This window comes from Lissotriton vulgaris, chromosome 7 (assembly GCF_964263255.1).
Source record: "Lissotriton vulgaris chromosome 7, aLisVul1.2, whole genome shotgun sequence".
Lineage (NCBI taxonomy): Eukaryota > Metazoa > Chordata > Amphibia > Caudata > Salamandridae > Lissotriton > Lissotriton vulgaris.
The window spans coordinates 1,297,693,424-1,297,706,095 of NC_141695.1; the positions used below are offsets into that span (position 1 = coordinate 1,297,693,424).

General features: G+C 43.3%; 1 protein-coding gene across 1 annotated transcript in view; it reads left to right on the forward strand.

The window, feature by feature from the left end:
- The window catches only part of LOC147703534 (extracellular calcium-sensing receptor-like), a 401,340-nt gene that overhangs the window by 205,335 nt on the left and 183,333 nt on the right, over positions 1-12,672 (forward strand). Inside the window, exon 3 of the mRNA XM_086929504.1 lies at positions 2,350-3,186. Within this exon, the coding sequence (XP_086785630.1) occupies positions 2,350-3,186 (837 nt within the window). The remainder of the gene's footprint in view (positions 1-2,349; positions 3,187-12,672) is intronic.

Below are 12,672 nucleotides of genomic sequence, written 5' to 3' on the forward strand. Positions count from 1 at the left end.
TCTACCTTATGGGCACTAAAGGCTAACTTAGGGGGGACTCACCGATATTTAAATGAGGAATTAGAAGTGTCAAATAGGTTAATTTCACAGGTCAAACTTGCAGTTTAAAACTGCCCACCCAGGCTACTGTTGGCATCCTACACTCATGTGTTGCGTTGTCACTTTAGTGGTGACACAAATAGTGCAGCCCACTAGTGACATGTAACTTACAGGTCCAGTGTACACTTAGTAGGGACTTAAAGGTTGGTTCAATATACCTATTAGGGGTATTTTCAAATGTTGCATATTTTAGGCGTCAGAGCACATGCATTGGGGCCATGTTAGAAAAATACCCAGTGCACAGTCAAAAAACCGGCAGTCTCAGTCGACAAAAACAGGACTGAATTTGCCAAAAAGAGGCATTTTCTTATAGTTGTTACTGGCTGGAAGGAGTTTCACATTTTTGCAAAGTTATCTACTTACTGAAAGAAGTGCCACTCATATGTAACTGTATCTATATATATGCAAGTCTTCACAAGCAACTGCAAAACAATCTCTATTGTACAAGTAGGTATGTATATATGATCAAGGGGGAGGGAGAAAGAAGAAGCTGTGATCCATTCTGCTTCTTTGTCGTAATGCAAAAAATCAAGAGGAGAGAGGATCACTTGTCCTGCATGACCAGGGTTCTTAATTTTGTTCAGTGTACTAATAAAAAACCCTCATTCGCGCATGGAGGATGGGATTGGCGGTATATCTTGATTCTCCGCCGGACACTTATATACGTGACAGGATAATCATTGGGTCAGTTCCTATCCTTCCTCCGCCCGGAGATGAACCCCTGGTTGGTGCAGTAGTGATCAGTGATTCAGGGGTCAGTGAAAAATTGGGAAAGTGTGGATTAAAAAGCTTGTACATCCAGTTTAATGATTTAATAGATCTGGATTCAAGACAATTTTAAAAGTGTAGTGCGTGCTGAGATAATTGAGGAATCTCCCACACTTAGTGTGTCCATAAAAAGGTCGACATGTTTCAGCCCTTGCTTTGCCCCTGAGGGTCAGGTGGGCTTTCTTCAGGACCTAAGGTGTAGTGGTGTGAGGTGAGACTGGTATGGTCTTAGTGCAAATCGACCTTACATTTAAGGAAAGGTGAGAAACTAGATCCATTAATCTGTTTTTGTTGTTGCTCCAATGGTACCTTCAATTATTAATTTGCGGGCATCATCGGGGCATCATGGGTGCCCCCAGAGGAAGAGTCAGCACAAGCAGTGCTGTCACAGAGCCGCAGCAGGAGAAATACTCCCTGGCTAAAAAAAGGCAATTTTGTCACTTTCGTGTGTGCTGCATTAAGCAGCACATCTGACAGTGACAGAATGGTATTTTAGGATTGTTTATGTGCAGGAAGGGGTACCTTCCTACACATAAAAAATTCTCCCCTGCTTGCAGACACCCTTGCACTATGATGCAAGAGTGCCTGCGTTGGCGCTAAGTTGCTAAACTTAGCACCATCGCAGGGGGAAATGCAAGACTGCACCATGTGTTTCAGAAGTGGTGGAGAGAGGCCTTAAGCCAGGAAGGCTAATGCCTCTCTCCACCACTTCACTGTACATGTGTCCCTAGGTCTAAAAATAAAACACTTAGGGGCAGATTTACAAGAAGGTGCCACGCGGCAGCACTTTCAGGGCAGAGGAAAGCGATATATCTACAATGATATGTCGCATTCCTGTGCTCTCCCCTGCCCTGGCGCACAAAGAACTGCCAAGCGCCGGCAAAGGCACCCTTGCACCATGGTGTAAGAATGCCTGCGTCATGGGGAGATTGTTTTTGTGCAGGAAGGAGCACCTTCCTGCTCAAAAATAATCACTGCAGGCATTTTCCTCTTTCAATGCGAGGAGAAATTAAAACATTTCTCCTCGTTTTACCTCGCTACGCCACCCCTAGGGTGGCATAGCATAGTAACTCATTTCCAGGTTTATGAATCCTCGTAAATCTGGTAACGTGTCTTAAAAAATGGGTGTTGCATGGGAACACCCATGGAACGCCCCTTTCAAGCAAAGTGCTGCGTTTAAAGGGGCCGTATTCACAAGGACAGGAAAAGCCACGCAGGGTGGCTTTTCCTGTCCTTGTAAATATGGGGCAGACAAATGCGCTGCCAGTATGTCTCAAATAGTGATGCACTGGCAGCGCACAGGCTTGTAAATCTGCACCTATAGATTTAGCTTCTCAGCCTCTCCTATGCCGTGGGCTCATTATTAAGCCATTTTGTGAAAGTGCCTCAGGATATATATATATATATATATATTTAAACAAAATGTGTAAATTAAAAAAAATGTTTAAGGAATATTCATGTAAGTTTTTTTCTCTCAATAAGATCAGCTATGGTGCAGCGTTGGCTGCACTGAGTGATAAAGTGCAGTTTCCATCTTTTCTTCGGACTGTTGCAAGTGCGGAAACCAGGGTTCAAGCATTCATCGAGCTGTGTGTTCACTTTGGATGGACTTGGATAGGAATTTTGGCCACAGACAACGACTATGGGCTTGAGAGTGGTCAGAAACTACTGAAGGAGGCGCATAAGAGTGGCATTTGTGTTGAATTCTATGAAACCTTACCTACACAGATGACACAGAAATCATTATCTCATGTGGTCAATGTCATACGACGGTCTACATCAAGTGTCATTGTGTGCTTGACATATTCAGCTCAGATGATTCAGTTTTTTAATGAAATCTCTGCGCAAAAAATCAGTGTCAAAGTTTGGATTGCAAATGGAACTTGGTTTCCTTCTCCGGTATTTGCCATAAAACATTTATGGCAAATGTTGAATGGTACATTGGGATTTGCAGTGTACACTGGAGAGATTCCCATGTTTAAGGAGTTTCTCTACAGCATCCATCCGTCCAAATTTTCAAATGACATCTTTATGAAACAGTTCTGGGAAGAAACATTTAGCTGCCAGTGGCTGGAACATCTGAACAAAACAACCACAGAAAATGAAGCAAAAGGAACAAGAATTTGTTCCCAAACAGAAAAACTGGAAGCTCTTGACGAGTCACAATATAATGTTCATAACTTCAGAAATCCTTACTTAGCATATAACGCCATCTATGCCCTAGCACAAGCGCTACATGATTTGAAGTCTTGTACACCTGAAAGTGGACCTTTTGCCAGTAGGACTTGCGCAGCCTATCCAGATTTTCAACCTTGGCAAGTGAGAATCTTCCAAATATGTTTGTCTTTGTGATCGATTTCAGTACTTTTGATATTTTTATGATGTTCGTATTCTTTGGACTCGCCATTTGATACAGACATATGTCCTATTTAGCATTATCTTCTCTGTCCCCTTGTTTTCCCTTCTTTATATCTTCCTTTCCAATCATTTAGTCTCTCATGCTGTAATTTAATTTGTGCTGTATCATCAAGCCCTCTAAATTGCTCATTAGATAGAATTAAACACCATGCAAAAATCATCAAGTAAGATAAATAGAAACCCAAGGACTTCTCTTTTTGAAACAGCATTTAGGTTACATTGGTTACTTTATGTCATATACCGTTGGTATTCTAAAATGGTGTAATGTTGGTTATACTATAACTGTTTCCATTGTGCTAGAATATTATCTAAGATATCTGAGAAATAATATGTAAATATATATACATTCAGAGACGCATTAATATCTCTATAGTTAAAGTTGCCACTTTACTCCATAAGGAGCCTCATTTTTACAGCATTGTACACTTTGGATCCCTTAACTAATGTGAAACAGACATTGGTGAAAGGGACATCATATTAATCAAGGCAGTTTTAGGAGGTGGAAAATACTCCTCTAGCTTTTCTCACTGGAAACAACACTTACAACGCAACCTTTACAACGAAACTTTTACATCGCAACATCCATTACAACGCATACCATTACAATGCAACCATTACAACGCATGTCACTACAATGCATACCACTACAACGCATGTCATTACAACGCAACCATTACAACGCATACGATTACAACGCATACCTACACTATCCAACACTTACCCTACTGTTGCACCCCCTGGAGTTAGAATAGTAATTTTTACCCCTACACTATCCAATACTTACCCTACTGTTGCACCCCCTGGAGTTAGAATAGTAATTTTTACCCCTACACTATCCAATACATACCATACATGCACTGTAATGGTATGCGTTGTAAAGGTATGCGTTGTAAAAGTATGTGTTGTAACGACATACATCCTTTCTCACACCCATGGTGACGTACTACAGTGATCAAGACAGCCATAAATACTTTAAGACTGTACCTCAAGTACCTCCAGGGTCGTAGATGAAAGAGGGGTGGCCAGGCCCAACCTCCTCTGGGCTCCGAGAGGTGTGGAGGGTTTTGCTCGGTCGTGGCGCGTGCGGCAGAAGTTCACAACGTGCTTTGAGCTCTGAGGTGTGTCTGCCTCCTCCATCATTCTCACGGTGGCGCCTCCAGACTCGAGTCTCTGTGGGACTCAAAGTCCCCAGTCACAAACAATACAGGTCTCATGGGCAGGCATCCACAACGCACTTTGAGCATTGATGAAGGAGTGTGTCTACCTCTTCCGCCCCTCTCCTGGTTGTGCCTCCATGCGCCGTCCCTAACAACCTCACTAATGTGCCCATCACTACAGAACCTGCCTCCACCCTCTGCGCCCCTAGCCTCAAATGCATACTTCTCAACTGCAGATCGGCCCAAAAACACTCAGCGGGGGTCGCCGAGCTCATCATGTCTCAGGAACCAGATCTGGCCATTCTGACTGAAACATGGTTGTCAGATACCTCTACACCTATCTTGGATATACTAGTCCCCCCCAACTACTGTATAATTAGACTTGACAGGCCCATAAAGACAGGCGGTGGAATTGCCTGTATATACAGAAGCAATCTCTCTGTTACTAAAGCGTCCGCCCCTTCTCTTACTTCCTGTGAATACCTCTGCCTTGATGTCATAAGCGAAAGCAAACCGGTCTGCTCACTTCACATCATATACCACCCACCTGGAGACAAGCTCTCCTTCTGCCAACAACTCATGGACACAATAACAACCAATTCAGGACGACAAAATACCCAAGTTTTCCTTGGCGACTACAATCTACATTGGAACGACAGCAGTGACACAGTGGTTAATAGCCTCAAAAGATTCCTCAACGCCCTTGATTTCACCCAAATTTGCAATAGCCCGACTCATGTGAAAGGTGCTATCCTCGACCTTATCATCGCCAAAGAGAACGCTATTCAACTGGAGTCAATTCAACCTTGTGACTGGTCAGATCATCATATTGTCTCCTTCCTTATCAATGAAAAAATTAAATTTAACCCACTGCAACCCTCTAAGCCCAAAGTCTGGAAAAGGGACATGAAAAAACTCAACCCAAACTCATTACCGCCTAACAGCTGCAATCTACTACTACCCCCGTCCGGCGCTACGGACGTCCAACTCCTGACTGACCACTATCTAAATGCTATGTCCACAATAATCAATGATGCTGCACCCATGCAACTGAAAAGAGTCTCGTCCAAGATCTCCAACCCTTGGTATGACGGGAGCCTCAATGAGGATAGACGGGCCATGCGAATGGCAGAGCGCACTTGGAGGTCAGACCCCTCTACACTGCACCTAGAAAGCCTGAAGAAGCAGAGAAATGCCTACTTCAGGAAAATAAAACGCTCCAAAAGAGACTTCTTCAGCCTCCAGCTCGCCCAAGCGAAAAACCGCCCAAGGAAATTGTTTGAGTTAATCAGAACACAATCCAAAGAACAACCCCAGACAATCAGCACCAGGGGCATTACACCTTCCTGCGAAGAATTCTCTGCTTTCTTTAACCAAAAAAGCGACAACATAAGAAGCGATCTCCTCAATGACGCAATCCTTTACTCCAACCCCCAACTCACAGCAGCGCCTGCACCAAAGAACAACGCTACATGGTCATCCTTTAGCACCTACTCCGAAGAAGAAATTGGCAGACTGCTCAGCACGCTGAAACCATCCAATCACCTTACTGACCCTCTTCCTGCCAACGCTGTAAAAGACTTTACCCCTTTGCTCCTCCCACTCTGGACTAAAATCATCAATAGCTCTCTTCAACAAGGATCCATCCCTGATGCCCTTAAAGTCGGACAAGTCACACCTCTATTAAAAAAACCAACAGCAGACCCCACTGATCTAAACAACTACCGCCCTATTACAAATATTCCCACCCTCGCCAAACTGTTGGAAAAATGCGTACAGCTACAACTGACTAAACACATAGACAAGTTTGATCTCCTCAACGCTCATCAGTCAGGCTTCCGTGCAGGGCACAGTACCGAAACAGCCATGACGCACATAGTGGACGACGCCCTCCAAATCCTAGACCAAAACGATACCTGCCTCCTCATCCTTCTGGATCTCTCCTCAGCATTCGACACAGTTAAACATGAGAATTTACTCGAACTGTTAAACACAAGAATGGGCATCTCAGGGACTGTTCTCAAGTGGTTTACCTCCTTTCTACACAACCGCTCACAAAGATTCAAAAGCAACAACCTGATGTCCTCTCCGGTACCTGTATCACTAGGCGTCCCACAAGGATCCTCCCTCTCCCCTACTCTGTTCAACCTAGTTATGGAACCTCTCACTACTTTGCTACAGACATCCAATGTTCACTTCCACATGTATGCCGATGACACCCAACTCTATCTCAAAATACAATCCCCCAAGGACATCATGCTCCTGAACACCACGATCAGAAACACCCAGTCCTGGCTTGCAGAGAATCACCTCAAACTCAATGCCCTGAAGACTGAATTCCTCCTGATCTCTCCTCCCGCAAAAATCTCCACGGCTCAATCATGGCTTAAGCAGTTAACAGCTTTAAATGTACAACCTACCGTCGTAGACTCAGCAAAATCCTTAGGCATAACACTTGATGCCAATCTCAACATGCAGCAGCACATCAGCAAGGCAACCAAAGGAGCGAACTTCCAAATCAATACCTTGAGGAAACTTAAAGCCTTCCTTCCAGCCAAAGACTTCCAAACTGCAGTACAATCTATAGTCATCCCGCACATAGAATACGGAAGCACCACCCTCTGCGGGCTCCCACTAACAACTACGGCACCCCTTAGAGCGTCCCTTAACGCTGCAGCGAGACTCATCACTGGCTCAAAAAAACACTCGCATATTTCCCCTGACTTTAAATCCCTGAACTGGCTGCCTTTTGAAGCCAGAATACATCTGAAAATCGCCTGCATGACTCACAGGGCTGTACACCATAACTCGCCCAGCTACCTCACTCAAAAGCTGACAATCTCGGGTGGCTCTAGAACTACTAGAAGCACAAACAATCTTCTGCTGAAACCTCGAAGATTCAGAAAGGAAAAAACCTATAAACGCTCCTTTTCAGGTATGGCGCCCAGGATCTGGAACTCACTTCCTCCTGAAACCAGGCTCATCTCCTCCCACAAACTGTTTAAGAAAGAAGTAAAAGCGATCCTCATGGCTAAATACACATGATCTATTAACCTGTATCTCTCATGAATCCGCTCCATAATACCGGCCTGACCCCTTGGTCTACTAGTACTATTTGTATTATGACTTACTTGAGTGTATATGTTCCCTCTCTGTACTACTTGTACCACTGGTATTATGACTTATTTGATTGTATTTGTTCCCTCTTTGTATTTTAATGTACTATTGACGCACCTGTCTGACTTGCACACTGTACCTACACCACCTCAACCATCCCTACTTTTGTACTACTGATGCACCTGTGTGACTGTACATCCTGCACGCACCTACCTCAACTATGCCCACCTTTATGTTATCTCCAAAAACACTTGCAGCACGTTTAAATAAGTATATGCATACTTTTGTACTTTTATATTATTGGCGCAACGGTTTGACTATGTACCGTGTACTGACACTACCTCACCTATGATCTACCTCCAGTTGTTCTTTGACCTACCTATGTAATTATACATATTGTACCTAACTACCTCAACTGCTACATGCTATTACTGTAAAGCGCTCTGATATCTGCAAAGATCTTGTTCGCGCTATATAAAACTTTCAAATAAATAAATAAATAAATTAGTGGGACTGAAAGTCCCCAGGCACAAACAATACGGAACATCAACATTCATACTGTCAATTACCAAATAAGGTTCTTTAACAAAGTGGATTATCATTTGAGGTAGGCGACTGCCCACCTCAAGGAATAATAGCCCTCATTGTCAGAGTAAAACTTCAACGTCATAAAATTAATATAAGCTCATGCCTGACAACTATGGTAAAGAGTAGACAGACTTAACTTAGGGCAATGTGTAAAGTATTTTAACAGTACCAAAATAGTACTAAAGTAAAAACACCAAACAAAAATCCCAAAGTGAATTAAAAAAAATAGGGTACAATTTAATAAACAAATGGCAGCAAAACAACAAAAAATCTAAAAGGGAAACCGGAGATGTGAATATTTAAAGATTTAAGTGATGTACTGAGACTTGAGTGCCATTTCATGCAGACCCTGATGTAGTCTGTGTCAAACCAAATGTATTGGTCTCAGTGAAAGTGCGGGAGTCAAAACGTGCAATAAAGTTTCTAAGTGCCACTTCAGAAAAGGACTTTGACACTTTTTGTAAGAAAAACGTTGAAATATAAGTTCCAACACAGAATGGAACCTGGTCATTTTTTTAGAAGAAAAACCTTCCCAAGTAGGATGCCACTGAAACTGTAGCCACTGCCGTGGATCCAAAGGCCAAATATGCGAAGCAGGTTAGATCCGCTTGCACTCTGGAGCTAAGGGGATTTATTTATGAATTTTTTTAAAGTCCCGACGCAGAAGGGAACTTGGTCACTTTTTTTAAAGTGCCGGGATCTTTGAGCGAGATGAAACTTAAACTAATCTGTCGCTATGCAACTGCTGCTTGGATACTTTTTATGGTGGGCCCTGCTGAAGCTTTGGAACTCAGAGGCCAACAGCAAAGTCTAGTCTAGGTCCAATTGCCACTGATCAGCTTGTCCCTTCAGGGAAAGGCCTCCTGCAGCTTGCTGTATCAGCTGACATCCTCAAATTATTGGCAAATCACGTAATATGCCTAAAGATATGTGTTTTGTATTCTAGTGTTCATGTGAAGCACTATAATGCCCTTGGGAAAAGTCTGTGCTATATAAATCTGCAGCAAAAAAAGAACTGTTGTGAACATTAGGGGCTACAAGCTTGCAAAATTAAAAGGCCTAGGCAAAGCCTATATCCCAAAGACACTACAAATTGGTGCGTCATAGCTCATGGTGCTGGCAACCGTTACGTATAGAGCATTTCAGTGCTTCGTGAGCCTTTTGCAATATGCTGCTCAGGGGTGCTCCGATGTCCCTAACATGGAAAAAAACTACAGTGTGTGTGGGGTGCTGCGGGGAACCTTCCACACTGGCGTATGCTCGGACGGGTGTACTAGATGACCACCCCCTTGTTGTCCGACAGGAACCTGTGGCCTGGGACTGTGCGGTAGCACAGGTGCTGCGTCAGGCCCCCAGTGCTAGAAGTTTTCTCTTTTCGCTGGTTGAAACACATACATGGACTCCAATCGGTGATGGACTGGACGCAGTGGTTTGAGGGTGGCTCTAATACCATTAGTGACCTATACTCTAATGAGGTGTTCCTTACGATGGCGGAAGCTCAAGATGTGTTTGGCCTCCACCAGGGCCAGTTCCTACAATACACCAAGATATCCCATACAATCCGTGAAATCTGTCTGTCCTTCCCCACTGAGCCTGTGGAGTCTTAGGCTTTGGAGATATTACTGGACCCTGGTGTGGTGTTGCGACCCAGTTGTTCCATACCACGTGACTGTCGCTAAGCCCTGTGGGAAGGGGGCATGTGGAATGTAACAGGGTGGCTGGCAGTAGTGGCGAACTTGCTCTCCCTCTCTAAAATAAAGACATACTTTAACCCACTCAGCGCTCCTGTTGTCCATGCATAAGGGTCACAGACTTACAGACTGACGACGAGGTGGATGGACCTCTGTGTACCGCATACAACCTGCTGAATGCCTGCACTGAGCACCATGCTTACTGTACGCCATGAGGCACGGCCGGAGCCCCGATCGCCACGCACTAGGTTAGTCAGAGAGCGGGAGCGGTTGCGAGCTGCCAGCTCTGGGAGATCCCTGGATGATCCCGATTTACTGCATCATACTGCTTCCACGGTATTTCAGCCAACGGGGCAGGCCCACAGGCTGTTTGAAATTACACGTTGATTCCTCCAGTCTACGAGAGGAGCGTAGAGTGCCAGAGGCCATCCTAACCACCAATGATGTCGGCAGCCTCACATGTGTGTGCATGCGGACAAACCCGTTCCGATCCTACAGCACCCCTACGATCCTCACTTCAAATTCACGCTGAATATCCAGACTGCACATGTCCACGGTGTGTGTTTAGCTAGCTGCCCACCAGCATAATAATTTTGCTGCATGTCCAGAAGACTTCTCTGCAGTGACACGCAAACTTATTTCAGTTCAGGAACGCATCTGAGGTCCTGTCAGCCAGCCTTCTCATAACCTGTAAGTGGTTCAGCACATCTGTGTGCCCTCCTTGTAGAGAATCGAATTCCGGAGGGTACAGGGAGTTGCTCCCATGCATCACATTCTTGCAAAATGCAGCTTCACAACATCCAACACACCTCTCAGTCATAATGTGTGCACAAACCTTTTCGCTGATGAACCCAGTTCCCTTCCTCCCGAAACCAGGGGAGCAGGTCATGAAATGGGCCGATTGGAAGTGTTACTTCCTGAATTACTTGTCTGCCCTGGAGGATGAGGGAGTGGAGGGCTTCTCCAATTACAGCAGGGAGAAAATTATTTTGCACAATCTAGGCCCCAAAGGGTTGAGAGTTTACGAAGGCATGGTCAAAAAACCGAGAGCCCAAGGTAACACGGATGTCTTCCAGCATGCTACAGATGACTTAGACAGCCATTATCAATCTGTTATTTGTACTGCCATTGATAGATACCATTTTTGCAGAAGAAACAAAGTGATGCGGACACTGTGGAGGACTAAGTGGCAGCGCTGAAAAAGCTGGCAGTGAACTGTAAATTTGGTGCGCTTCATGACAAATTTGTGAGAGATCAGATTATAATGCACACAGTGAACACTAGAGGAGAGATTGTGGGTTAGTGGGGAAGCACCACTTAATGAAATCATAGCGATCTTCAAGAAGGCAGAACTGTCCAAATGGTGTGCTGCAGCAGCTAAGAAGGACAATGACTGTAAACCTATGGTGCACAAAGTGAGCGACAAAAAAGTGTCTGGTGACAAACCCATGCCCAGCGCAGGGAACAAGCATAGTATGAGGCCCATACATAAGTCTGCAAGGTCCATCCGACTTCCAGATGAGAAAAAGGGTTGTAGCTACAGATGTGGTAGTCAGTCTCATATGGCAAATGACTGGAGATGCCCTGCCTTCCATGTAAAATGCTCATTTTGTGGGGTGGTGGGTCACTTTGGTAAGGTCTGTAGAGGGAAACCCAGCAATGCCGCAGTTAAATGTGTCATGTATGAATCAGATGTGGACGATGAGGAGGGTGATGCTACTGATGATTGTATTCTATGCATTGAGAAACATGTTATGGGCATTGATTGCAATAGCAGAAAAAAGCCCTCTTGTTTGTTGACCATTGGGGGTATACAGATTTATATGGTAGTGGACTCGAGGTCCCCGTACACTATCATCCAAAGGGATGTCTGGGAAAGGGACTTTGCAAACATGGTAGGAAATCACTTACACCCCACTTATGTACATTCCATCACCTTCACAGGAGAAAAGATACCCATGGTTGGGTTCTGAATGTCTGACAAAATATCGAAATTCACAATATCGACGTACAAAAATATCGGAACAAAAATATCGAAATCAAAAATATCGGCTTCCTATACTTAACTAGATATATACACAAATATCGATTTTTTAATATCGATATACAAAAACATTGTTTACTTTGATATCGACTACATTAACATCGGAAAACAAAAATATCGCTTTCTACAAAAAATAATGACATTAACTATAATATCGACCTCAAAAATATCGTGCACATCTATATCGGATTATAAGCTATATCGACTTTTTATATGCATCTGTTAGCATAATTAATTAACGTTTTATATGTTTTCACATCTAAATAAACACACAATACTTACATTAATACTATAGGCACACTATTAATTCATCAAAAATATCCTATTGGTATAATTATATCACCTACACATATACAAATATTCTATGCTAGTTTGTATAATTTTATAATTTTTTTTGGTTTTTCACTTTTATTACAAAGTAATCACAACTGAAATTCAAATATACTAACTAACCAATCACAACCCTAATTTTTTTAATGAACCAATAGCAAAGTAATTACTACTGACACTCCCCTATATAAACAATTAAAATCTAAGCACAAACTACTTGCCAAAAGTCACTGAAGGAGATTCATCTCTATCCGAATTGCTGTACAACAACTAGAAGAACCAGACTATCAACCTACTATTACATCTTCTAAGCAAGTAAATAAAATAGAAAGTGCTTTATTTGCTACTACTACTTACTTACCTGCTAAATACCCAGTGCCCCTTTGCTATTCATACTACTTAACATGCTAAATAATTATATAAAACTATTTTTTTTAGATACTTCGCCTACTGAATATTC